At 33.1% G+C, this 26,572-nt stretch overlaps 4 protein-coding genes across 4 annotated transcripts; 1 reads left to right on the forward strand and 3 right to left on the reverse strand.

Annotated features, from left to right (window-relative positions):
* The first annotated feature begins 337 nt into the window (after positions 1-337).
* On the forward strand, positions 338-1,294 carry LOC108452318 (protein SMALL AUXIN UP-REGULATED RNA 12-like). The gene has a single exon (XM_017750093.2). The coding sequence runs from the start codon at positions 788-790 to the stop codon at positions 1,157-1,159; it is 372 nt and encodes a 123-aa protein (XP_017605582.1). The 5' UTR covers positions 338-787; the 3' UTR covers positions 1,160-1,294.
* Positions 1,295-3,585: 2,291 nt separating this feature from the next.
* LOC108450513 (uncharacterized) lies at positions 3,586-5,484 on the reverse strand. The gene has a single exon (XM_017748174.2). The coding sequence runs from the start codon at positions 5,263-5,265 to the stop codon at positions 3,928-3,930; it is 1,338 nt and encodes a 445-aa protein (XP_017603663.1). The 5' UTR covers positions 5,266-5,484; the 3' UTR covers positions 3,586-3,927.
* A 1,553-nt stretch (positions 5,485-7,037) lies between these two features.
* On the reverse strand, positions 7,038-10,590 carry LOC108453037 (adenosine kinase 2). The gene is made up of 12 exons (XM_017750919.2): positions 10,102-10,590; positions 9,925-9,978; positions 9,268-9,314; positions 9,150-9,181; positions 8,949-9,050; positions 8,600-8,667; positions 8,372-8,448; positions 8,133-8,230; positions 7,979-8,049; positions 7,831-7,897; positions 7,561-7,744; positions 7,038-7,375 (listed from the first exon to the last, which is right to left on the reverse strand). The coding sequence occupies exons 1-12, from the start codon at positions 10,182-10,184 to the stop codon at positions 7,233-7,235; spliced, it is 1,026 nt and encodes a 341-aa protein (XP_017606408.1). The 5' UTR covers positions 10,185-10,590; the 3' UTR covers positions 7,038-7,232.
* A 431-nt stretch (positions 10,591-11,021) lies between these two features.
* Positions 11,022-14,025, reverse strand: LOC108453036 (isocitrate dehydrogenase [NAD] catalytic subunit 5, mitochondrial-like). Its single transcript, XM_017750917.2, has 7 exons — positions 13,563-14,025; positions 12,914-13,234; positions 12,664-12,825; positions 12,503-12,577; positions 12,182-12,291; positions 12,029-12,101; positions 11,022-11,519 (listed from the first exon to the last, which is right to left on the reverse strand). The coding sequence occupies exons 1-7, from the start codon at positions 13,740-13,742 to the stop codon at positions 11,328-11,330; spliced, it is 1,113 nt and encodes a 370-aa protein (XP_017606406.1). The 5' UTR covers positions 13,743-14,025; the 3' UTR covers positions 11,022-11,327.
* Positions 14,026-26,572: the final 12,547 nt, after the last annotated feature.

Consider the following 26,572-nt stretch of genomic DNA (forward strand, 5'->3'; position numbering starts at 1 on the left):
TTCTTTTTGGGTCAAAGATCTCATTATTTGGTATTCACATTGAATCCCGATTATTTTAAAGTCAAACCAGGTTGAACATCATTTACTTTTTTCCGTTCACAATATTCATAACAAAAATATTGTTTAAAACACCCCAAATTCCTTATTACTCTACCTAGGAAACAGAATACAGTAAATGGTAATAGAGTGGGTAAAGTGGTGTATGTATTTTAGTTACAGTTGCCATTAAAAGTAGCATGTCAAAAAAATTATAAGTGGGGATCGCACTTTGTCCAAGAAGCTTATCCCATCCCTCTTTCATATCTTATCTTTTTCCACTCTCTCAACTCGTGGGGTTACTTCGACAACTTCGAAAGATCACTAATCCTAGCACCATCCCTTTTATCTCTCTCTCTCAACAGAGCTAGAAACAGACACTTCCTGTCTTGACTAAGAACGCAATAATTTTGTTTAGATTTAATATCATGAGATGCATGTTCGTACACTATCGTATCACGACACAAAATGCTACTACAAAGGAAAAATGAAGGCAACCATCTCAACAGTCATATAAATTTACCAAGACTTGGATCAACCCGAGCTCACCATCGCTTAGGCTGAGTTACCTGTCTCGTCAACCATTAATGCTCCATACGAAGACACTGTCTCTTATTTCTATCCTACTGCTATATAAACCTTTCTTTCACTTCATCTGTTTCATCGTTGTATGCAACTCCGCCCCCCCTCTCTCTTCATTTACTACTTTCTGTCTGTATTCATATATCACTATTAATTTCCTTAGAAGAAAATGAAAGGGAAGTTTCTAAAGGCATGCTTCACAAAGTGGAGGAAGATGGGGAGTAGGGTCATACCTTGTAGCAGTGGCGAGTGTTGTTATCAGTGGGCAAAGTGGACGAATTCCATGCATGAAGGAAGCTCAATCCCTAGCGATGTGCCAAAGGGTCACCTAGTAGTGTATGTTGGTGAAAACTATAAGAGGTTTGTGATTAAAATCACCTTGCTCAAGCACCCGCTATTCAAGGCATTGCTGGATCAAGCTCAGGATGAATATGATTTCAACACCGACTCCAAACTCTGCATTCCATGTGATGAAAGCCTCTTCCTCAATGTTGTTCGATGTGCCAGCTCTCGGCCAGATCGAAAACCTCTGTGTCTTTAGGCATTCTTCCACATATGTGATTGATATTCACGAGGTTCGAGTCCAACTCAGGATGCTAATATGTAGTATACTGTAGATTTTTATAAACATAAATTCTTTAGCCTATTAATGTTAATTGGACTGAACTATGCTAAACTTTTGTTTCTACGGGGCCTCAACTGCTCCATGCATGACCTAAGTAGAAACTAGTTAAACACAGTACGGTGCCTCATCAATACTGAACAAGAAACTGGATCAGACCCCACAAGCTGACAGTATCTGACAGTTTCAGGCTGGACCAAAACTGTCGGTTTCATTAGCTCTAAGTTTCTAATCTTTGAAACTCGAAACAACAATAACAGCTAATTGATGTCACTTGGCATGCAAGTCCCTTGGTCTCTTTGAGCCCATCTCAGGGCAGTGCCCCTGATATTTTGCCCGTAATAATAAAGCAGGAAACATACCAACAGATACGCTAAAGCACGTAATTAATCCAAGAAGAAACAGACAGTCAAAGTGCTGCAAAACTATCAAAGCATGATTCTTTGGGTTTGCCTAAGTTTCCAATTTCAGAAGCTAAGGATTCAAGAAGAGTGAGGAGGAATTTAGAGGTCAAGCGTTTCAAATCAACCCATGACTAGATTGGCAAGCAGAATGCTTGAAACTCAGAAAAGAATCAAATCCCAGTAGCAATTCAACTTTTTACCTCAAAAAGTAAAGCTGATTGACAATGAGAAAGCAATGATTAGCAGTTTATTTCCATCTAACACCATTAAAAGAAAAGCAAGAGATTCAGTTCAAGCAATAGCTTCAAGGTTGGATGATGCATAAGCAAAGTAAGAGCCAATAAACAATTTCGGGACATAACAATTTGCAGTAATGTTCACATAACGGTTCACATTGACATAATGTCCAGTAGCTCTTGCATATTCCCTAAGTTGGAAATATTTTAATTCAACCAACATTAACAAGTTACACATCCAACACTCGAATAACTAAATTAAACAACTGAGGAACAGAGAAGGCAATGACCTTGATCAACAATTCTACAAGGGGTAGTGATAGAATTGGCATCTTAAAAGTACAGCAACTTTGGCGATTTGACAAACTCTATTATTCATCTTTTGAATCAAAATATCTTAAATATTGGATTATCATACACAAATTTATGTATCGCTAATTCTTGTTTCCTATTCGTTACGCATGAGCATCTGATGTCTGTCTACACCAACAAAGTCAACAGGTAGTTAGGTACAAATAATGATTCTTTTGTATAATAATAAATCTACATATCATCCATCCACACAAGCACGACAATCGACTAAACGCACATGCATAAATACTGCTTATGATAAGATACTTCTCCTTATGAGAAACAAGATTGTACAGCCATCTGTCACCAACATGGAGGAAAATGTATTTCAAAGGACAAAGCCCACGAGCTTCTTTTAAAATCTAAAATCCAGTACCATTTAACCTGTCCAACAATGTTGGCAAAACAGTTGCTTAATACCTGTTGCTCCTTAATAGACAAAAACATTGAAATAATAGAATCCATATCAAGGATAAATATTAATGTTCACATTCAAATACTATCATACATCGTTATAGTGAGTTGAACCTTGTACAGATATAAGAAGGCCTTCACCATTGAAGTCTATTACACTCAGTTGTCTACGATACTTCGCCTCAAACGGTAATGCACCAGGCCAACTTACAGAACTTCCACAAAACTTAGTAACTTAGCAACAATTAAAAGCAACTTTTCATAACCTTTAAAAAATCTTTAATACATACAGGTTTAGAAAACGTTGAACCTCCCTTATTCTGGCAATGCTGCATGCTTTTATCTCACCTCTAACTCAACGCATATCAGAATGCATCATTTCCAACTCCTATTCTATCTTGATACTCTGGTACAGAAACATAAAAAATATTTGCTAAAGTTGCATGTCCCATTCCAATAATTTGCACGTTACAGCATAAAACGCATATGAATGCCGCATGCCTACTTTCCCTCACTACGAGAAAATGGGAAATAAAAAGGCTCACAGCTGAATCAAGAAAAGAGGATATTTAGGCAAGACCTGAAGTGCAACTTTCATGACTAAAATACTCATCTTTTTCTCTTCACCAAAACATTCATCAGATCTCTTTTAGATAATTATTGTCTGTATGATGATTGTTTCGCTCCTAAAGCTCATTAAACTAACTCTATAAAGCCAGTAAGCACAATGATTCAGCACTGCAAACTTAAAGCCATTACTTTTTCCTCATGTATAATTTTACAAACTGCAAGATAATATAAGCCAGTTGGCATCTTACAAACAAAATTTCCAGCAAAATTGCGGTAAAAACAAGAAAGCTATCACACATTGCAAATAGAGGAGCAATTCAAAACTTTAGCATATGCACAAAGAGTAAAGGACATAGCACAAAGACAACGGTTTTAGTATAACAGCATCAGCAAGATTTGGAGCATGAGAAACAATTACCATTCTCATTGATACCAGCAAGGAACAAGTACTGCAAGGCAGTAATAACAATTGGTTGCAACAGAATATACACAAAGAAGCAATGTGGTGGAAGTATACACAAGTAATATATTGCTTCATGATAAAAGTACATGCAAAGCATTGGCAAGTTCTTTCACAAAACAATGGTGGTATTGCATCACCAGCACTGCAAAACAGGGAGAGTCAAAACCGTTCGAAAATGTTGCCGCTATCTTCAGTGTGACAATTGAAAATTCTAGCAGCAAGAATAACCCTTTCTTTCCCACTTGAGTATCATCTAAGTCCATCAATCAAAGCCTCCAATTCTCTCCTCCCATACCCCCTACCGTCTGCATTAGCCTCCCTACACCTCACCACAAAGTAAAATATCAACCAAACCACCATGAAATATACCTCCAAAGCTGCCTGAATAACCATAGCGAAAAATTCCCCACCTATATGAGTCAAAACCCATCTTGCTAAAGACCCACCTGAGATAGCTTCGTAACACTTAATCTGAATTGCTTGGTTCAACAGTGTTGACATCAAATAACAACCTTCTGTTATAATTTCCCTCCCGGTTCTTCTAGAATCCACGATGGCAATCCAAGCAGCTAATGAGAATGCAAATGAAACTAAAGTATCGACCAGAAACCATGTAAACAAAAACCCTGAAATCTCCTTCTCATAACCCCTAATCCATGGAGACGTAACCGAAAAAGGCATCAACTTTAACCTAACAAAGAGCTTAAAAAAGGAGTAGTGATCCTCAATTTCTCCGAAATACCAGAACCCAAGAAGCTGAGTCACCGCGTCTCTTACTGCCCATTTAATTAAAACGAATCCAGTGAGTCTTTTCAAACCTATTTTCGACCCATCCCAAAAAGCCCCAAAAAAGGACACAAATCGTCCAATCAAGTCATTAACGGTTGTAACAAAAAGAACACCCGACACCAAAGAGTAAATCGTGGTAAACCCTAAAATCACCCATCCATACGCCGCCGATAAGAAGCTGACGAGAAAGAAAAGCGCCGCCGCGTCACGGCGTCCCAACTCCAGTCCTTTATAAACGAACTGAAAATCCACAATCCTTTCTTCCTGCTGTTCCCCTTCATTGTTTTCGTAGTCAAACGTGGTTGTTTTGAACTTGACTCCGTAACGAACAATTTCCGGCAGCAGAATCCCGTTATCCGCCACGAAGTGCGAAAACCCCAATTTAGTACCGAAGTTGGAAAGAATGACGGGGGTGCCATTGAGGGGGCGTTTGGGGAAAGAGCCGAAGAAGGAGCGGTCGCGGTGATCATCGTCGGACGAAAAGAAACCATCGTCGAGAGTACCGACGCGCGTGAGGTGGAGGAAAGGACGGCGTGTTTGGCGACGAGCAGGGTGGAGACGCGCGTGGGAATGAGAATGATGGAGGTCGAGGCGAGAAAGGAGGGTTTTGAAAGAAGGGTCCCGGTCGATGAAGGAATTGAGGAGAAGGGAACCGGATTCAACCAAGGAACGGAAAGAGAGGAGGAGGAAAGAAAGGAAGAGGAATGTGAAAGGGTGAGCGGTGAAATGCACGGCGGACTTTTTCAGGATCTCAGATGTGGACCGTAGCTGGCCGAACCGCTGGTGGTGATCGGTCATGGCGGTTTTTTGTATTTAATTTTGGAGATGGTTTCAGATTTGTTGGAAGTGAAGAAACATAGGTGTGCAAATGGAGGGAGGGAGGGGGATTCTGTTTTTCTGGTTTTCTCTGCTTTCCTTTTTTGGTTTAGGAATTTGTTTTGGGTCAATGGGGAATTGGATGAAAAAGGTGAGAGAGAGTCAGGTGTGGGAATTAACTTAAGAATTTGGATTGGGCCCATTGACCCAATTTCAATGAAACGATTTATTTTTTATTTTTTACACAATTCAACACGCAAATAACCACATTCATTTCAACCAAATTCCATCTTTGTCTTCCAAAAAGTACCTTCCAAATTATCCACATTTTTCTAATCTTTTGTTTCTCTTTTGAATCCTAAATTTAATGTTAGTCAGTTGACATCAATTTCCATCTTCAAACTGCTCTTGAACTTTAATCTAACTATTCTAAAAATTTGAAGTTTAAACTTGTTTATACTTAACTTCACGGTAAAATATAATTTTATAATATAAAACTATATTAAAGAGTTAATTACACTAATCATCCACAAATATGAACCTTCATTTTAGATTAGCTCTCAAACTCTAAAATATTCTATTTACATCCCAAACTATCAAAGGTTATATCAGTGAGACTCTTTGTTGCTAAAATTGTTAATTTAATCGTTAAATTAGACTTCATTTCTCATGTGGCATCATTTAAAATGAATATTTTAAAGAAAAATAAATATTATAAAAATAAATGTTTTGGTTTTAAAATTCATATTTTATGCGACATAATTTAAAATTTTTTAAAAATAAATATTTTAAAATAGACGTAAAAATCTTAACTTTCGTGTTTTCAAACTTTTATAGAAGCTTTATTGTTCACTTTCTTTTTTATTCTGTTTTACTTTTAAAAGTTATGTAACATCATTATACTTTTCTTTTAACATTTTCATTTTAAATTATATCATATAAAATTTAATGTGCCATTTTAACAATTAAAATTAATAATTTTAATAATGAAAAGACTTTATTGATATAACATTAATAGTTTGAAAATATAATCAAAATGTTCTTGAAAAAGTGTTCGGTCGTTGTCGTTGAGCTTTGGAGTATTTTGGATAAACAACTACTACAAATGCAATGACTTCGACGAAGTTGTCATTTAATCTGATAACCATGAGATTGTTATAGCTATTAGCAATAGCAAACTTGAAAGATCGACCTCTAATTTAATCAAAAGTATTCAACAAAGTCTAGCTAAAGAACGAATGTGGTAACTGAGATACGTCCGTAGAGAAGCTAACAAGATTGTTGATGCTTTTAACAAAAATGACACTCTCAAATAATGAAGAATTGCATGTGCTTGATCTCCTACAGAGGTTCAAGGATTTTTACAAGAAGGAAATACTAGAGATTATCTAGAGATAAATATGTTCATGTAACGATAATCAAAAGTTCAATTAGACTTAGAAGCCATTCGAATCAAATATTATGATGCTCAAATTTGATTCAACCAATAAATTAAATTGTTTGAACACAAGCTAAATCATTTTTTTTATTTCAAATTGAACTCAAATAGCTTTCAAACACTAGTGTATTATTTAGTCCCCTATACTGAACTGAGATTTCAATTGTGATTTTAACTAAGCATTAATGCAAGCAAATGAAACAAGTATTAGAAGCCATTGAAATGCCTTCTGGCCAGCTACCAAATGCAAGAATGTAAGAAAAACCAGGGGAAAAAAACATTGACCACAATCCACAAACTCATCTCAACCATAAGCTTATGAAATGAAACGATTGGCTCCTTTCATGAATAAACATAAAATGTTATTCTCATATGCCATTTCAAGATGCAGGCATCGAAATGACACCGGCAAATAGGAAAAATAAAAACAAATTTCAATTAGCAAGAGGGTTCTTAACAATCAGAAACTTGAAAACAACAGTGGAGAGGAGATCAGGAAAGTGGAATAGCTTTATTTAAATTCAGGCTTTTCTGGGTATGTGCATCCAGACCTTTGGATGATAACGTTGGATGCATAGCAACCAGCCCTTACGCAATCCTCAATGGACTTCCCTTGAACCAATTGTGAAAGAAAGCCTCCAACAAAGGCATCACCTGCACAAAATTGCATTAAATTGTTAAAAATGGCTCCATTAAATGGTTGCGGCTTCGTTTCTGACTCACTGATATGTCAAATTGGATCCAAGTTAAATCATTTCTATAACTAATCTGAGGTATATGTCTTGTATGGCATTTCATTTTAGCATTAACACTGTCAAGTGTTGGAAGTGACTGTATACCTGCACCATTTGTATCAACAAGCTTTTCCTTGGGTAACAAAATAACAGGGAATTGCTTCACTTTCCCATCCTCGGCAACAATTACCGGATCTGCACCCTGAGTAATAACAGTAGTCCTCTTGTATGTTCCAGAAGCTTTTGGCCACTGTGAAATCTTCAGGGCTATCTCTGCAACATCATCAGTCTGGACAGCAAAACCAGCCCAAACAGGTCATTACCAAACATAAACCATCAAATTCATAATAACATATTATATTTAACAGCTATTACCTCCCAGCCATGAACCTTTGAGAAGGTTCTTGCTTCAGTTTCGTTGCCAAAGACAAAGTCCATATACCTGATAGACAATAAGCTCAGAGACTTACTTTAATACATGAGTATTAATTTCCACAATAGGAAAATATGATAGAATTCTTACGGTAGTGCTTTCTCTTGTGCATCCTTAAAGAACTCGCAAATAAATGGAGCAGAAAGATTCATTGAGAACACCTGCAGACAAAATAAATATGTGAGGCCACTAAGCTGGTGAACTTTCATAAAGAGGGATTTCAGCAACGCGCTATATAATATACCTTGTTCTTTGCAGCAGCGTGTTCAGCAACAAGCTGTATGGAGTCCGGAGATACAGTAAGGAAAAATCCAGCAATATAGAAGTACTTGGCCTTCTCAACTGCATAAAAGTATTTATGAACAAGTTAGTCCCTAGAAGCGACAGCAGTTTATTTCAATTATTCTTATAAGATTTTCCCCAGTGAATGAGTTTCATCAATGTATAGTCAACCAAAACAAGAAAATAAAGGAAAATGAATACCCAACGCCCAATTCTCAGGCTTCTTCAAATGCTCAGACTTATAGCAGTTAGCAGCTGATAGATTTGCAATGAGTGACCTGCAGATAGATCCAAGTTTGAATCTTGCTATTCCGGTAGATAAAACATAGATACTTTCTAACATCATAATCCTTGAAGCAAACATAAGTTCAACAATAAAAATAGCAGCTTATAAGAAACAAGGAAAAATAAGGTCATTCTCAAACTTACCTTTCACCACCAACAACACAAACAGCACAAGTTCCTGTTGGTGCAGTTTCATCCTCGAGATATTGAACCTGATTTAACATGATCATACAACATCAATAATACCATTATTCTCAGCTCCAGATCTATCTTAAGAAATACAAAATTACAACTCAAAATAAATATGCATCCAGAAAGAGGAAGGTCAATGGACATAGCAGAAGTGCATAACCATTCGGCTAAAGCTGTGTGGAACTGAAACAAATCTCTCTCTCTCTCTCTCGCTCCATTTATATATATAATTTTTTTTTCCCACTTCAAGTTTTCAATTGTTTTAGAGGTTTGGAAAAAGTGGTTTAGAAAGAAGGCTCACATTAACACCAGCAGCTTTTGAGTTCTTCTTCATTTCCTCCCCAAACTTGTCCTTCCCAATGCAGCCAATGTAACCAGTTGCACCAGGAATTTGAAGCATCCACTGCATAAGGCAGAAACAAATTTATTCTTAAGGTGATAGTAAATGTTATGACAACATTTTCCCAAAGCTCCAATCAATATAAGAAGCATAATGATATACCTGTGCAACTTTGATTGAATTTTGAGTAGCACCTGCACAAAACAAAAATTTGGGAGAATCATTATTGACCGCTAAGTTCTGACAGAAAATACAGATTCCAAGGCAACCCAGGCATTACCTCCAGCAATATACTCTACATTGGGCTTGGATGCCATTTCTTGATACCTGTCATAAAGAGCTTGGTAGTCAGAAGGCAGAACCATATAATATCAAGAACCACATCATACTTAAACACCAACTTCTCAACCAACTGATCATATCATTTTGAAATACACTTAAAAGCTCCATGTTTCAAAAGTAGCATGAAAGAGATGACCTCTCGTCAAGAGAATTGGTTCAAGATCTGCATTAAAAAACTCAGTTTCTCCCTAGAGATCGATGATCAGCATGTGCAACGATATCACCATTTAAACTTTTGGTAATATGTTCAAATTTATCCTATTTTAAAAGGTGAAGTCTTACGAAGTTACTATTTTTAACCTTTGCTCTAAACTACAAAGGTACACAAGCAAAGTTTCATGTAGATTAACCATCAACTAGTTTATATGCATAAAAACTAGCTTAAACAAGCAGATCAACAATTTAAGGGAACAAAATAAATCGAATGTGCATATATAAAACGTAGATCTAGCAGATCGAATAAGCCCATGCATACACTCACGCATATCAGGGTGAAGCAAGCGTTTAATACAAAAACTAAAACCACTATAAATAACAATCACAGTTTCAGTTAATCTGGGCTCATGGTAAAAAAAGGAAAACATTTTTAGCTTACATGGGAAGGTGTTTCTCCTCAGCTAAAATTGCATTGTTCAACTTGATATCATATCTGAAACCAAAACAAACCAAACCCAGATCAGATTCCACACAAAGAATCAAACCCAAGTCCCAATATAGGAAAAATACATCCCACAAGATAAGAAGAAACAAAATCAAAAGCTTAGAACCGTACTTTTTCAAGAACTCTTCGTCCACGACTAACGAAATGTCAAGGAGAGGATTACCCATCCCCAACAGAATCCCTTCATATGCCATTCTTTTGGAGAGGTTGTCGGCGATAGTTTGGTGAAAGAGGACAGGAACAAGAAGAGAGCAAAGTGAGAGAGTAGGTGATTTTTTTTTTCAGATCTCGGGTGTGGCGAAAATGAATTGTGTTACTCAATGTTTATAGGCCCAGTGCGTCCCCATCTTACCAACCTAGATGCTCAAATGTCCACTCCTTTAATTAAAAAAATGATAATAATAATAATTAAATTATTTTTAAATAAATCTGCCATAGATTTTCCATCTCTGGGGTTGGTGAAAACTGAAATCACTATTTAACAACTACCTGCGATCAAAGTAGGATTCTTTTCCCCAGTTTTGTCCATTATTAAACATATAAACCTACACTTTCTGATCTATTATATTAAGTCAATATTAAATAGTTGAATTTATTGACAAAACCAAAGTAAAGAGTTAAGCTTTCTATTTTTATTCAATGTTCCCCAAGGAAAATGTAGGAGATGATTACATATACACATATATATATATATTCTCATTTTGTATCGTCTTTGGATCAGATCTGATCATCTGCAAATTTTGTATGACAATCACACATGCAGTATCCTTCAGTTCTTTTGAACAAAAAGTATCCCTCAGTTCTTGACCATCCAATAGCCTGTTCATATGTTAGAATGAAAAGAATGGGCAACGGTGGCATGAAAAAGAATAGGGGTCTTGTCTGCAAATTTTGTATGAAAATTACACAAAATGCTTCTCTCTCCTGATTTTAGTAAGGCCAGCTGGTTTTTTCTTTCCCAAAAAAATAACAGCTGCACCTCAATCACGGAAATATATACGCAAAAAGTATAAATATAAAACCCAAAAATATAACCAGATTGGAACATATCAATCTTTAAAGTGTTAAAAGATGATATCTCGTAGGTCTGAGATTCAATATTGCATGGCCATCAGCCAGAATACAAGTGAATTAAACTATGTTTTTAACAAATTTAAATGATGCCATGTGTTCTCCATGGCTGAAGATAGAGAGTCGAGAGCATAGCCATCATCTTCGATGTGATTTTATTCCTCTTAGTAGGGGAAGAAAACATTTAAGCTGAGGTAAAAAACCGTAGCAAACAAATTGCAAGGAAGTCAAATGCAAAAACTAGAAATGCTTCAAAGCAACAAACTTCAAAGGTGATCGCAAATGGCCTTTGTAAAATCTGTTGTTGTTGATGTGCCACCAAGGTCAGCAGTGCGATATTTACCCTCTGCGATTGTGCTGAGAATGGCTTCCTGAATCCTATCAGCCTTGTCATGGAGATTTAAGTGGCGCAACATTGAGACCGAACTCAATAGTAATGCAGTTGGATTTGCCATATTCTAAATAATGTCGACCATACAAATAATTAGCTAGAGCTGTAGGAAATGAAATTGTACTATGAAACTAAAAAAGAATCATGAAAAGCGAACATAATAATTTGGGTTTTTTTCTCTACTCAAAACTACCATAAATACCTGAAAACTTAAAGAACCACAATCTATAAACTACAATATTCAAACATGCTACAGAGCTTAACCAATCTCAAAAGTCACCTTGGAAATCCAAGATTAAAAACCTAATCTAGCTTTACAATTAGCATAATATGCATGTAGTTACACCTTCATAGACCTTGACATTCCTTCATAACCTATCTCGAGACGTCTAGTCTCAACTCTCAAGCATTAAGAATTAAGATTTTCTTCGTATGCACTAAAGAGGTAATAATCCCTAAACATATTCATTTTTTTCTCAATAGTGCTTCTTGTTTGTGCCAGAAGAATGGCTCTAGAGAAAAAAAATGTTAGAAAGACACTCAATTGGAAGTCCTAAGATAGATTTGAAGACACACCTTTCCAGCAATATCAGGTGCAGAACCATGGACAGCCTCAGCAAGTGCTATTCCTCCCTCGCCAATATTGCAACTGCAGAAAGAGTATATGTCGTAAAACCATCAAGATGTATAGTTGTAAACTACCTATGATTGTTAGGAAACTAGAGTTACCTAGGTGTTAAGCCCAAGCCCCCAATCAATCCAGCGCAAAGATCACTGATAATGTCACCATAGAGGTTAGGCATCACCAATACATCAAAAAGTGCCGGATTCTTCACAAGCTGCAAGTGGCAAGAAAGTAATTAGTTCTATATCAGTTTTAACTTCAATATAAGATGAAATGCACTCCATTTTTCCATTTTGTCAAAGTAATATAGGCAGACAGAAAGGTGGTGCCTATAGTAGCTGAATCAAAAGCTAACTTCTCTCCCTCCCATCAAAACTTTGGAAAAAGAAAGGAATAAAATGTTTGTAGGAAGAAATCAGTCATACCATCATACAGCAATTGTCAATGACTACTTCCTCGTAAGTTATCTCAGGATATTTCTCTGCAACTTCACGACAGCACTGGAAAAAGAGAAGCAAACCAAGCTTAATAAACGGTACACCAAATAATTAACTAACTACAAAATATGCATTTTCAATTGACAAACCTTAAGAAAAAGACCATCTGTTTTCTGCATAATATTGGCCTTATGAATTGCAGAAACTCTCTCTCTTCCATGGGTCTTAGCATAATGAAAAGCATATTCGGCCACCCTTAAGCTTGCCTGACGAGTAATAATCTTGAGACTTTCAACCACACCTCTCACTACCTAGCACCCAAAGAAAAAGAATTAACTCATATTATAGTGAATACCCCACTTTTCCAATTGCACAAGAACTACAAAAAAACAAGCTCACTTGATGCTCGAGTCCACTGTACTCCCCTTCAGTGTTTTCACGAATAGTGATAAGATTCACATCATCGTACCGAGTCTTATAACCCGGGAGACTGTAACAAGGCCTGACGTTGGCATACAGATTAAGTTCTTTCCTTAGTGTAAGATTCAAAGACCGATGACCTTTACCAATTGGAGTAGCCATTGGACCTTTCAAGCCTACCCGATTCCTTCTTACTGATTCTAGACTTTCCCAAGTTAGAAAACTTTGAGTTCTTGGATCAACTTGGTCCCCGACATAATGTTCTTCCCATTCAATTGGCACTTCAGCAGTTCTAAAAACCTAAATCAAATAAAATTACTCAGTTTCAACAAGAAAATTCACAGAGAAAATAAAGATGGGTCTTAATCAAGACTTTCTTATACAAACAATTATCTATTTACAATTCTATAGATCAGCTTCTTTAAACTAGAAACAGCCACTTAATAAGTTTGTGCTAAAAAAAAAAAAACTTTCCAAAGCAAGCTTTAATTTTTTTTTTCAACGCTTAAGATTCAATTCATAGACGCAAATAAAAAAAAATCAAGACTTTGCAAAATTCGATACAATAAAAATTTAAAAAAAAAAACAAAAACAAAAAAAAATAGAGAAAGTGAAAGAGAACGGCAACCTGTTTGACGGACTCAGCGATCTCGGGGCCGATGCCATCGCCGGGGAAGAGAGTGGCTCGAATGGTGTCGGTTGCCGAAGAGAAAGGTCTAGCTAAAGAGAAATACGAGGCAGGATTAGGGTTAGGGCTGGCATGGGAAAGGATCTGACTCACTTGTCGTCTCAGGATATGCGTCGCCATTGATCTTGGTGGCTGGCTGAGTCAAGGTTTTTCGATTTTGTGATAAATAAAAAGTAAAATTTTTAAAGCTAATTGCTTTATTCCGAAATTAGGCCAGTGAGGACATAATTCTTTTTCACTAGGTTTTTCTTTAAATATAAAAGCAATGAATTAATGCCACCTGTATTTCCACTCTGAGATTTTTTTTTCTTTCAGAGTTATTATCGGCGACAAAGTTCGAAAAGTTCATGAGCAGCTGCTTGGCTAAATTAGTAATTTTCGTAACACCACTCTTTAATTTTTCAACTTTTGTATTTCATATCAAATAACTCTTTAATAAAAATTTTAATATCTCATATATTAATTTAAATTATAATATTTAATTAATTTTTAAAATATTAAAATTTTAATTGCAGCAATTAACCTAAAATATTATATCTTATTTGAATCATCGAATATAATTAAAATATATTAATTTATTAATTTAAATATTATAATATAAATTTTTTAAATAATAGTTAAAGCATTTATTCCATATTTAACATATAATTTTTTTTAAAATAAAATTAACACAACTTTTATTTACATTAAATTATTTTTAACTAATTGATAATAATAAATTATAATTATCACAATCTTTTTACTTATGTTTAGAGCTCTATTCAAGTAATAATTCTATTTTAAAATTAGTCTAATTTTTATTAATAATTTTGATTTTAATTTTAATTATTTTTAAATGTATAATTAACTCAGACTATAATTATTTTTAAATATATAATTATTCTTGCTTTTATTTTATTTAATTTTTAACTAATAATTCTAAATTGAATATTATAACTATTTTTAAATATGAATTAAAAATAGAAATTATTCTCAAACTTTTTTTTAAATTCATGCTTTTATTTATATTATAATTATAAATTATAAATAGATTATAAACTATATATTATAGATATAACATAACAAATATTTTTTTCTTAGTATTTATATTTTAATATTAATATTTAATATATAAAATACAAATTTTAAATATTTTTAAGCAATTAATATAAATTATTTGTAAAATTTAATTTAAACACATAAACTATATTTTAGATATTAAAATATAATCATTACAAATTTAAATGTATACAATACTATATATTTAAAATAAATTACTATATCCAAAACTTTTGTATATCATCAATATAGATTTTATTTATTTATTAAAATAATTATATTACTCTTATCAAATTTTCATTGCCGATTACAATCGAGGCAACTATTTTGGAATGAGTGTTTGAGCTTTTTCTTCTTTAAATTTTTTTTTTCATGCTTGTAAATACCCCATTCCCTTCATTTGTTTTTAGCACAAGCAAAAGTTGTGTCCCATCGCCGTCGAGTTCCTAAGCCAACTTCAAATCCTTTTTTACCTTAAATTCGACTTTTTAAACCCTATTATGACTTTATTAACATTGCTTTAAAAGTCCTAGATATAGTTTTTTTTTTTAAGTTAGTATTTATTTTGTCAAACTCAATTTTGGTTAATTTTTTTTTTTTTTGTTATTTAACTATAAAAATTTACATTTTTAGTCAATAATATTATTGATTTCAAACGTTTTGATCATTCATCTGTTAAAAATCACTATAACCTTAATGAAGAAGTGATGTGACATGTTATATTGGCCACATAAGCACCACTTATTTTCCATGCACTTTATTTTAAATTTTTTTTATCTCATCAAATCTCGAAACTTCTTTTATTCTTACTTCTCATATTCTTTTTCTTCAACCAAGCCTCCCTCGTTTACTTCTTTCTCGAAAACTCCATTGTTGCTCGACAAAATTCCAACAACTTTAAAATGGAATTTGAAGTTGAAACAACAAAAATTGTTGAGACTTCAATCAGGAAATTCTCCTTCAACATAATAATATATATTTTTTTTTGCTAGAAATGGAAAAAAATACATAAATCAATTTAACTACAAATTAGCACCATTCAACAAATCTAACACCCAAAACCAACAATTTCATATGTTTGATAGTTTTTCTCGATCTCTACCTTTTTAGTTGAGTAAACATATCTAGAATTGTAACACAAGACTGGGGATCAAGAAATGATGGGGAGTTTGAAAACGGTTGACCAAGCACTTAATTACATCCTGGGATAGGTTAAACACTTAATACCATTCCCATATTTTCTTCAACTTAAACTTTCTTAGCCCTTTTCTCTCCAATTACAAAACAACTATTTTCAATACATTGTACCACGTACTCTTTCTCTTTCCTTTTCCTTTTTATTTTTATTTTTATTTTTTTGGAATTAATTTTTCACACTTTTGAGTACATTGCCTCTTTTTAGTTGCTTTTGATTTCTCTTATTTCTCATACTCTTCTATGCTTTACACCGCAATACAAGAAACTATGTTAAGTCTTCCCTCACTATATCCACCAACATGTACTTGCTTGCTTACTTCCTCTATGATATCTAATGTTAGACATCTAATCCAAATAATAATAAGTGTCTTAAACAAATAAGAGTTTTTGTATCAAAACATTGTCGAAACCATTTTTTTTAAAACGGGAAATCGACTTTTGAAAACGAAAAGTTGGGAGTCGCCACCAATCGTTTTTTAATAAGGTGTGTTTGGATCACCTCAAAACACGGTCGTTTTTAATAAATAAATAAATTTTCCAAAACGACGATTTTGGTCTGCGAAAATAGAAAACCGGTTCGGAAGTCAGTTACGTATGAGGAAGGATTAGCACCCTCGACACGCCCAAAATTGGTACTTAATCGATTAATTAAGTCCTAAATGTCGAAAATTAAAGATTTGGACAGAGTTCAAAATACGAACCTCCTTTTATTGCCTTTTAAAACATTTAGGTAAGTCAAATGTGTGTTGAAGACCATCTCACCTTGAGGTAAAACATTACATCCAGTACGTTAGGACACAACATTTTTGACCCTCAAATGTGATTTTACCTTTAAAATGTTCGTTTTAGCTTTAAGAGGATATTCGAATATTCAAAATAAACAAAGAAAGCGAAACCCAGTACGTTAGGGCACGATCCTTTGAATTCTTTAAATACCGAACATTGCCTTGTTTAAAAAATTTTTAGGGTGAACCGGTAAAAGGATATTCTGATATTCAAAACAAACAAAGAAAGCGAAACCCAGTACGTTAGGGCACGATCCTTCAAATTCTTTAAATACTGAACATTGCCTTTGAATTAAAAAACGAAGATAATGGTATGTCACATGCAAATAACATTACCATAATAACCTAAACGATGCATACTAACAATAAAACATAGTAGCAAAAAGGTTTAATGACAAATAAAAAAATGGTAATGGTAACATGTTAATAATGGTATAAACAAAAGAAATAAAACAATTATATAGATATATAAAACGGAAGATAATAGGAAAAAGGATTCCTAATAATATACATATTAATAATAAGAAAATAGTTGAAATAAACAAAGTATAATTTTAAAACGAGATCTAAAAATAATAATAATAATAATAGTCAGATACGTACAATTAAGAAAAATAATTTAAAAAAATAAACAAATAATAATACACAATATACAAGTAGAATAATATGGAGTCAATAATAAAATATATATATACATAGATAGATAAAGAAAGGATCTATAAAAAATAATAATGTGAAAACAATAATATATATACATATGGAGGATAAAACAAATTAACAATATAAAAATCAAACTAATAATGCAAAATGACTTGTTTAAAACGAGTTTTAAAAGAAAGACTAATAGATGATAGAATAATAAAAGGAAAAAATAAATGAAACTAATAAAGAAAACATAAAATGAAATAGGTAAATAGTAATAATAATAGTAGATATAACGTAATTATATAAAAACACGAAAAGTAAAAATATATATATATATACATTAGTAAGCTTAGTAATAGGTTTTAAAGAAATAAAAATATTGGATAAAAGAATGTTGAGAATATCTATTAAATAAGTTATAATAATATATTAATAGTATAGTAAAACGTAACAATATTAAAAAAGTGATAAAATAATAAAGTCATAGTAGTAAATAAAAACTTAATGTGATAAAATTGTACAAAGTTGCTTAATTTAACAACATGATAATTAACAATGTCAATAAAATAATCAATTTAATAATAAAGTAAGCCAAATGGCTAAGAAAGGACTAAAATCGGGCCAAAACAGAAATTTGGGACAAGTTTGAAAAAGAAATATAAAACATTGAAAAGATAGAAATCACAGAAGGATCAAAAGCACAATAAAACCAAAAAAGTAAAGTGGCGCTATTCCCTTTGCAATTAAAACCAGAAAAACCAAAGGGTTGTCTGCCATTTTCTAAAGCAAAATTAAAACACCCCATTTACCAACCCATTTGCCGAAACTGAAAAAAACAAAGGGGCTTTCACCCTTCTTCTCTCTGCTAGGACCAGTGAATGCGCCCATCATCGCCGGACCACCACCAGATCTAGTGGCTGACATCACGCAATAGGGGTTTCAAATCCATTTTAAAACACGCGGTAAGTGTATTCATTTTTCCCCTTTCTAGTACTATTTTTGAGAAAGAAAAACAAATCGAAACTTAAAAGGTGTGAGATCTGAAAGAAAATCACCTAACAATCAATTTCTCTGCGATTTTCCTCTGTGACTTGTGGTATTTGTTCGTATATTCTCTTTTTTAAATCCAAAAAAACGTAAAAAAAATACACTGTTTAAACGAGTTTATATAGCCTAGTTTCTAACTACTTGTTGCGTGCTTGCTGGTGCCAAGCGGAGATCGCGGGGAGGTGGTGTGGCACACGACTCGGAGTTGCGCGATGTGTGGAGCCCGGATTCAGGCTTGCTGCGCTGGCTTCCCTGATGCTGGGTTTATCATTTCCTTTTTTGTTTTATTGGTATTTGGCCTAGGTATTATGTGGGCTTGTGTTTTGTTTTGTATATTGGGCTGAGAGATGTGGGTTAGGTTTTGGGTAATCTGTTGGGCTTTGGGTTTGTTTTAAATTTGGTCCTACAGCTGCCCCTCTTTGCTCATTGTCGTGTAACGAGAATAGAGCAAAGATTTTAGGAGGACCAAATTTGCTTGGGTTGGCTGAGCCTTGTGTTCTTTGCCACAGCCCACCGCACTTCATTGCTTCAAAAATGCTCCTTTGCTGTTTCATATAAATGAGATTTGCCGAAATTTGATCTGCTCCGTTCTTGCTTGGCGAAGATAAGATCCGCTGTATCTGACCTGCTCCACTTTTGTTCAGTGGAAATAAGATCTGATATATTTAGCCTGCTTCACTTCTGCTCAGTGAAGATAAGGTTGATGATCTGAATCTGCTCCATTGCCGATATAGGGAGACCAAAATTCGAATCTGCTCCGCTCCTGCTCAGCAAAGATAAGATTCATCAAAATTCGATCTGCTTCACTCCTGCTCAGTGAAGATAAGATCTAGTATTTAGCCTGCTCTACTCCTGCTCAGTGAAGATAAGGCTGATGATTGGAATCTGCTCCATCGCCGGTACGTGGAGATAAAATTCATCAAAATTCGATCAGCTCCACTCCTGTCAGTGAAGATAAGATCTGATGTTTAGTCTGCTCCACTCCTGCTCAGTGAAGATAAGGCTGGTGGCTGAAATCTGCTCCATTGCCGGTACATGGAGATAAGACTTGTCAAAATTTGATCTGCTTCACTCCTGTCAGTGAAGGTAAGATCTAGTCTATAGCCTGCTCCACTCCTGCTCAGTGAAGATAGGGCTGGTGATTGGAATCTGCTCCATCGCCGGTACGTGGAGATAATATTCATCAAAATTCGATCTGCTCCACTCCTGTCAGTGAAGATAATATCTGGTGTTTAGCCTGCTCCACTCCTGCTCAGTGAAGATAAGGCTGATGATATCTGTAATCCTGCTACATTGTCCACTGGGGAATCCATCTGTAGCAAAGTGACATGCTTATGCCACGATTAATGTGAACCAAATGTTCCTAACTACATGTATTATGGATGTTAAATGCACAAAATGCAAAATGTCATGAGAATGATCCATTTTTAATTTTTGGGTTGTCATCGCTCGTTGTTTACTAAGGTAACATCCCTGTCATATGCCTTATTGTTCAACTCGGTAGAAGAGGACTTGAAGATGCGGTTAATCCCTTATTTCCCACACATTTCTAACCATTTTAAGCTTGGTGAGTTCTAAATAATTGTCCTGTTTCAGGTTCTCGTATTGTTTAGAAACCTTTCAGAATAATATGCAAAACCTTCTTTTGAGAGTATTATTAGTTTATTAATTATTATTTCAATAAAAATACTCGAAAAAGATTATAATAATAGGTAGAACTGAAATTTATTCGAGTCAAAATTTGCAAAAGATGTATCAACAAAGAAAGCAATCATTGTTTGAGATACAAAAACAGATGAAAAGGAATAGAATAGGTCCCCAGATTTGCATTTGAGCTTCTGCATTTAACTCCTCGAGGACCTTTTTAAACTTGGCATGCGCTCAGAGGATCTATAGCATTTTGTTGATGCCCCAAGATGTAGCTTATCCCCTCTTTGCCGATTCAAGTGTAGTGAGACTGCCGCTTGCCCCAATTTGGATCGAAATTTGAATTGCCCTTATCGGGTTTTTAACTCAAAACCCCTTTGGTCTCAAGGAGCCCTTTTACGGGTTTTCACCTTGGCCTCTCCTTTTTTTTTTTTGGCACCCTTTACGGGTTTTCACCTTGAGTGCTTCAAGCAAAATATCTTTTGACAGAATCCGAATTTATCGGGTTAGGCAAGCTCTTGCCATCCATCTCTGCTAGTATCAATGCCCCTCCAGAGAACACTTTTTTTACCACATAGGGTCCTTCCCAATTTGGCATCCATTTCCCCCTGAAATCTTTTTGCATAGGGAGAATCCTTTTCAACACTAAATCTCCCTCATGGAACACCCTAGGGCGAACTTTTTTGTTGTAGGCTCGCATCATTCTCCTCTAGTACATTTGGCCATGACGAATAGCCTTTAGCCTCTTCTCTTCAATCAAGTTTAGTTGATCGTAACGAGATTGGATCCATTCTGATTCGTCTAACTTCAACTCTGATAAAACTCGGAGAGAAGGGATTTCGACCTCAATAGGTAAAACTGCCTCCATCCCATAAACCAATGAGAAAGGTGTTGCCCCGGTAGAAGTTCTGACAGATGTCCGATAAGCATAAAGGGCAAATGGGAGCTTTTCATGCCAATCTTTGTAAGTCTTCGCCATCTTCCCCACAATCTTCTTGATATTCTTATTAGCTGCCTCAACCGCCCCATTCATTTTTGGGCGGTATGGTGATGAGTTGTGATGTTTAATATTGAACCAACTGCAGACTTCTGCTATTGCGCTGTTGTTCAGATTCAACGCGTTGTCGGATACGATTCTTTTTGGCATACCATAACGACATATGATCTCCTTCTTCAAGAACTTGCTGACCGCCGACTTTGTGACATTGGCGTACGAAGCGGCCTCTACCCATTTGGTAAAGTAATCAATGACCACAAAAATAGAAACAAATGGGAACATCATTCGAATTCTGTATGAGGAGATAATTAATTTTTAGTGAAGAAGGGTCACAACTGTCAGACAGCAGAATAAGGGTGACTTTAAATAATAAAATGTACTTATTGACTAAACCAAAATTTCTGAAAATTTTATGGAAATAATATATATGAGTCTAGTTTCGGGGAAAATTGGCAGATCTTAATTTGGAGTTTTATATCTCCAGATATAAATAATTTAGTGATTATGACGCAGATAGATAGCTTGAATATTCATAAAAGTAAATAATACAAATTATAGATAATGTTACTTACAAGTGTGTATATACATTAAGGATGTGGAATGGAAAGGAGGAGGAGGAAAAATATGTATGAATATTCATCTAGCATAGCTAATTTGCATATTTTAGGCTTAGGGTCTAAATTAAATAAAAGTAAAACTTTATGGGTAATTTTGTAAAAATGTCAGAAATGACCAAATTGCATTAAATGGATATTTTATTATTTAAATTATAAAATTGAATGAAATTATTAATTTAGTTCAAGATCGGGAGAAAACATGTTTTAGGGATTAAATTAAAAAGAGTTGAAATTATGGAAAATTCTGATATTTTATAGAATTCATGGACTGTTATCAATGTATATGGGAATAATAGCTGGAAATAAATATTAAATTGCAAGAATTTTATTTTCTTGACCCTAAGGATGAAATCGTCATTAATTAAAACTTTAGGGGCAAAATGGTAATTTTGCCTAGAGCATTAATTAAATACATTAGAATATGAAATGAATGAAAATGATGATCAAATTTATTTATAAAGATCCGGACAACTCAAATACGAGACTTGATCGTGGAAAAGAAAAGATATCGGATTAATGAAATTATAAACATAAACAAGCAATGAGGTAAGTTTATGTAACTTGAATTGTATTTTTAAATACTTGAAATATGTGATTATGTGATGAAAATATGATTTGAATGTTCAATTCATGATAATTGATGAAATATTGATAATACTCGATATAAATTGAAAATAAATCCCGGTTGAATGGAATGGAATTCGATGGATCATTGGAAAAGGAATTGACGATAAAAAGGATCTAGCCCGGACGGGTGATCCTATTCTGATATAGCCCTCCCGAACAATACGTGTAAAATGGATTTAGCTGGATGGGTAATCCAAATTAGGGTCTGAATTTAGCCTGGACTGGTAATTCAGATCCAAGCTCATCAGAGTAATTGTCGTTGTAAGGGATTTAGCCTGGACTGGTAATCCCGACAATACTCTATGAGTTTATATTACAGGGGATTTAGCCTGGACTAGTAATCCCGCTGTAAGGATGAGGTTCGCGGGAGTGTGCTTTCTGAAATGAAATGTGTAAGACTATGGTTGAAAGATACCATGGCAACATGATTAGAAATGTGTAAGACCATGGTTGAAAGACACCATGGCTACATGATATAAAATGTGTAGGACCATGGTTGAAAGATACCATGGCAACAGGATATAAAATGTGTAAGATCATGGTTGAAAGATACAATGGCAACATGATATGAAATGTGTAAGACCATGGTTGAAAGATACCATGGCAACAGGATATAAAATGTGTAAAACCATGGTTGAAAGATACCATGGCAACATGACGGGAGTGAATAAGACCATGGTTGAAAGATACCATGGCAATGTAACATGAAATGAACAAGACCATTGTTGAAAGATACCATGGCAACCTGACAGAAAATGAGTAAGACCATAGTTGAAAAACATTATGGCATCATGACAAAGATAAATAAGACCGTGGATGGGAGACGCGATGACATCTATTGAACAATTGATATTCAGGTAATATGTATCAGATGACGAATGGTTATATGAAATGGTTGTGTGAAATGTTTACAAGAACTGGTCATATGGAAATGTATGTACAAAATAATTGTATGAAATAATTATGAAGATAAATAAACGAAATAACAATAAGTACATGGAATATAATTTATGTTAAGTTTGATATAAACTTTATCGAACAAATATACATAAAATAAATGGAAATGATGGAGCATAAAATATTGATATAATGAAATGATTGATATATACTTATGAAGAAACGGTAAGAGAATGATATGTTTCATGACATGTACATATATGATTATCTTTGATATGTTGATACAAGGAAATTATGTAAGTAAAGACAATTATTAAACTCAAGCATGACATGTCGAGAAAATAAGTATATCAATGTTGAATTTATATGAAATATGTGCAAGTATACTAACAATGATGTTGTTTGACGCTTAGGCAAGTGTCAAGCTATTGATTGAATGGTAACATGTTTAATTATAAGAAGCATTGAAATGGTAAGTACTTAGATGAAAATATTTAAGACTTTGCGAAATTTTTTATGATCCCGATTTAATTCCAGTTGGTTTTTAATGTATGTTTGAGGTTTCAAGGGCCAATAGAGAGACGTTATGATTATTTTCAAAATATGAATAATAAATGACTCAGAATTATCTGAAAATGTTCAATAAATTCCGGTAATGCCTCGTACCTATTCCGGCAATGGATACGGATAGGGGGTGTTACATAACTTCATTTGAAGCTCAACAATAGTAAAATAAACATAAAATTTAGAGAAAAATCTCTTTTTGATTAATTTTAATTATTTTGTGTAAACTAAACTAATGTTAACCTAAAGAAAGGTAACACGAGTCTAATTAATACTAAAATCAAATTTGTTGAAGTTAAAAGTTTAATGGGATGATGAGAAGCCCTAGATGACATAATTAAAACATTTATAATTTTAGAAAAAGCCTTTAAGTCATAGCGGTTCACCAATATCAACTTGCAAGAGGGTTCACCACCTTGTTCCATGCTTCAACTTCATCTCCAAAAATGCTTTTTGAATCCATTTAGCTCCAGCTCTCATAATTGGTCCAACTAGCACATGTAAATCTCCGTTAGATTAGTCCATATCCTCAGAGTTCGTATTAGTTAACTTCATTTTTATTTAGTTTTTTTTATTAAACCCATTAATTTATCACTTATATTAAGAAATCATATGCATAATTTTATCGTGAAAATCAAAGCTTTCGAACAAATCAATGGGTTCCATGGAAAAGCCAGGTAACTCGGGTCAGACCCAATGGGCAAACTGATTGTCAAAATATTCCCATAATCCACTAAGGCCCATCTAAGAAGGCTACTTCTCTTGCCCATTCAAAGAAAATAGGCTCATTTAGATGCTACTGTGAAAAACAATGTTAAATATAAGATGAGTAAAATTTGATTCGATTCGAAAAAAATTAAAAATAATTTTAAATTTTAAGTTAATTGAATCGAGTTATTCGATTCAACTCGAATAAAAAATTTTAGATTTCGAGTTAGAGTTAAGTCCCTGTCAATTTTGAAAATAAACAAATTGGTTTCTCTCTTAACAAAATTACAATAAAATCAAATCTACTTTTCAAATTTTAAAAAAATTTTAAAATTCAAAATATTTATAGAAATTCCTAAAATTTATATTTTTTAAAAAATTATATTTTTTAATATAAAATTTTACTAAATTAATAATTTTAGAATCTAAATAAGTGATTAATAATCAAGTTTATCGAGCTAAAATATCTTCTTCTTTTTTTATTTTGCTTAAAAAGTTTTCAAATATATATTGTTCCAAATTTTTGTGTTCTAACATGGAATTAGTTATATTGTACAAGATTTTAATTTAACATTGTTATTTTTCTAATTTAACTCAAACGGTTTCAATTGGTTCAATCGAATGCTCACCCCTAATTCGAGTTATCCGAAAATCCAAATAAGAAAAGACAAAACTATGCCATTTTGATAAATGTTTACTTTTTCTAAAGTTAAAAATCAAAACTATCAAATTAAAAGGCAAAACTAGTTATTTTGATAAATATTTACCCATTAGTCTTACTTTCCTTCCTGAATCGTTTCACTCTCCTTTTTTCTTTTACTCAAAATTAATCTAAAAGCTTGTACTTAGTCTACTTGTAAAATAACTGATCCATGTAAACGAAACATTGAGTATAAATAATAAGATTCGTTAATTCGACTCAACTCGACTCAAAATTTTTTGACTGGATTCGAAAAAAATTCAAATTGATTTCGGTTGCTAAAATAAGATTCGTCAACTAGATTAACTCGAAATTTTTTTGACTCAATTTGACTTGACCCGATCGAATACTCACCCCTTGTTAAATATGTTGGGATGGTATCTCATATTAGTATATATTTAATTTTTTAGAAATAAAATTTAAAAAAACCTTTAAATGGATAAATAGATATTCATTTGTTTATATTCATTCTAAACGTAGTTTAAAATGTTATAGAAAATTATAAATAAACTATTAAAAAGTTGTAAAATTATAAATATATATATATATATATATATGTAAAAATTCTAATATATTTTAAAAATCATAAAAATTCTAAAAATATTAAAGGATTATTAAAATTATTAAAAATGTCAAAATAGTCAATTACACATAATATGATAAAAATAGCACATGTTATTGAGGATTAAAATGATATTGTTGATAAAAATAGTCAATTACACATTATATGATAAAATTATAATATATGTTGATGTTGCAACTCATCCATATAGCATGTCACGTGTTAACTTATCATTGCTTTTGCAGTTATGTTAGCATTTGTTATCGATCAAACTAATTAATGATGATTTTCATTAATAAAAATATTATTTGATTTTTTTATTACCAAAATCTCAATTGAATGTGTTTTGTTAAGGGTTAATTATTTTAAAATTTTTTACCTCAAGCCTTTATAATAACTATGTTAATTTATAACAAAGAGAATGGTCCGTTATTAAATCTTAAGTAAATAAATTTAGATTGGAATAACTATATTAATAAAACAGTAGATCGAAATACCTCATAACCATAACTCAATTTAACCTAACACTGAAAAATCAAACTAAAAAAGAAATATACATATATATTTTATTAATCAAATAATAGAAAATTATTATAAAAAAACTGGTATTTAAGAAGTAACATATATTTTTATAAGCCTTTTTTTATCTTTTATATAAGATATATAAAATTTATTTAAGGACTTAAATCTAAAACATTAAAATCTTCAACTTTAATTTTATTGTTTTAACTAAAATCTCATTTATTTGTTGCATAAATTTTTTTTATAAATATACATTTACATAAAAAATTCATTTCGTATATTTATTACATATATTTTTATAAGTATATAATGAATCATAATCTAATAAAAATAATATCCCAAAAATTATCCTCACTTTTAACATTATATAATTGATAAAGGGCAATAAAACCCTCAT

The sequence above is a fragment of the Gossypium arboreum genome, chromosome 9 (assembly GCF_025698485.1).
Source record: "Gossypium arboreum isolate Shixiya-1 chromosome 9, ASM2569848v2, whole genome shotgun sequence".
Taxonomy (NCBI): domain Eukaryota; kingdom Viridiplantae; phylum Streptophyta; class Magnoliopsida; order Malvales; family Malvaceae; genus Gossypium; species Gossypium arboreum.

Bases quoted from the DNA above. Each gene is read 5' to 3' on its own strand.
- LOC108452318 (XM_017750093.2), top strand. From the start codon at position 788: ATGAAAGGGAAGTTTCTAAAGGCATGCTTCACAAAGTGGAGGAAGATG.
- LOC108450513 (XM_017748174.2), bottom strand. From the start codon at position 5,265: ATGACCGATCACCACCAGCGGTTCGGCCAGCTACGGTCCACATCTGAG.
- LOC108453037 (XM_017750919.2), bottom strand. From the start codon at position 10,184: ATGGCATATGAAGGGATTCTGTTGGGGATGGGTAATCCTCTCCTTGAC. The intron at 9,979-10,101 runs GTACGGTTCTAA...TTTTGGTTTCAG, and splicing joins GACGAAGAGTTCTTGAAAAA to ATATGATATCAAGTTGAACA. The intron at 8,231-8,371 runs GTATTCATTTTC...ACTTTTATGCAG, and splicing joins GCCTGAGAATTGGGCGTTGG to TTGAGAAGGCCAAGTACTTC.
- LOC108453036 (XM_017750917.2), bottom strand. From the start codon at position 13,742: ATGGCGACGCATATCCTGAGACGACAAGTGAGTCAGATCCTTTCCCAT. The intron at 12,826-12,913 runs GTGAGCTTGTTT...TTTGGGTGCTAG, and splicing joins ACAGTGGACTCGAGCATCAA to GTAGTGAGAGGTGTGGTTGA. The intron at 12,102-12,181 runs GTAACTCTAGTT...CTCTTTCTGCAG, and splicing joins GGCTTGGGCTTAACACCTAG to TTGCAATATTGGCGAGGGAG.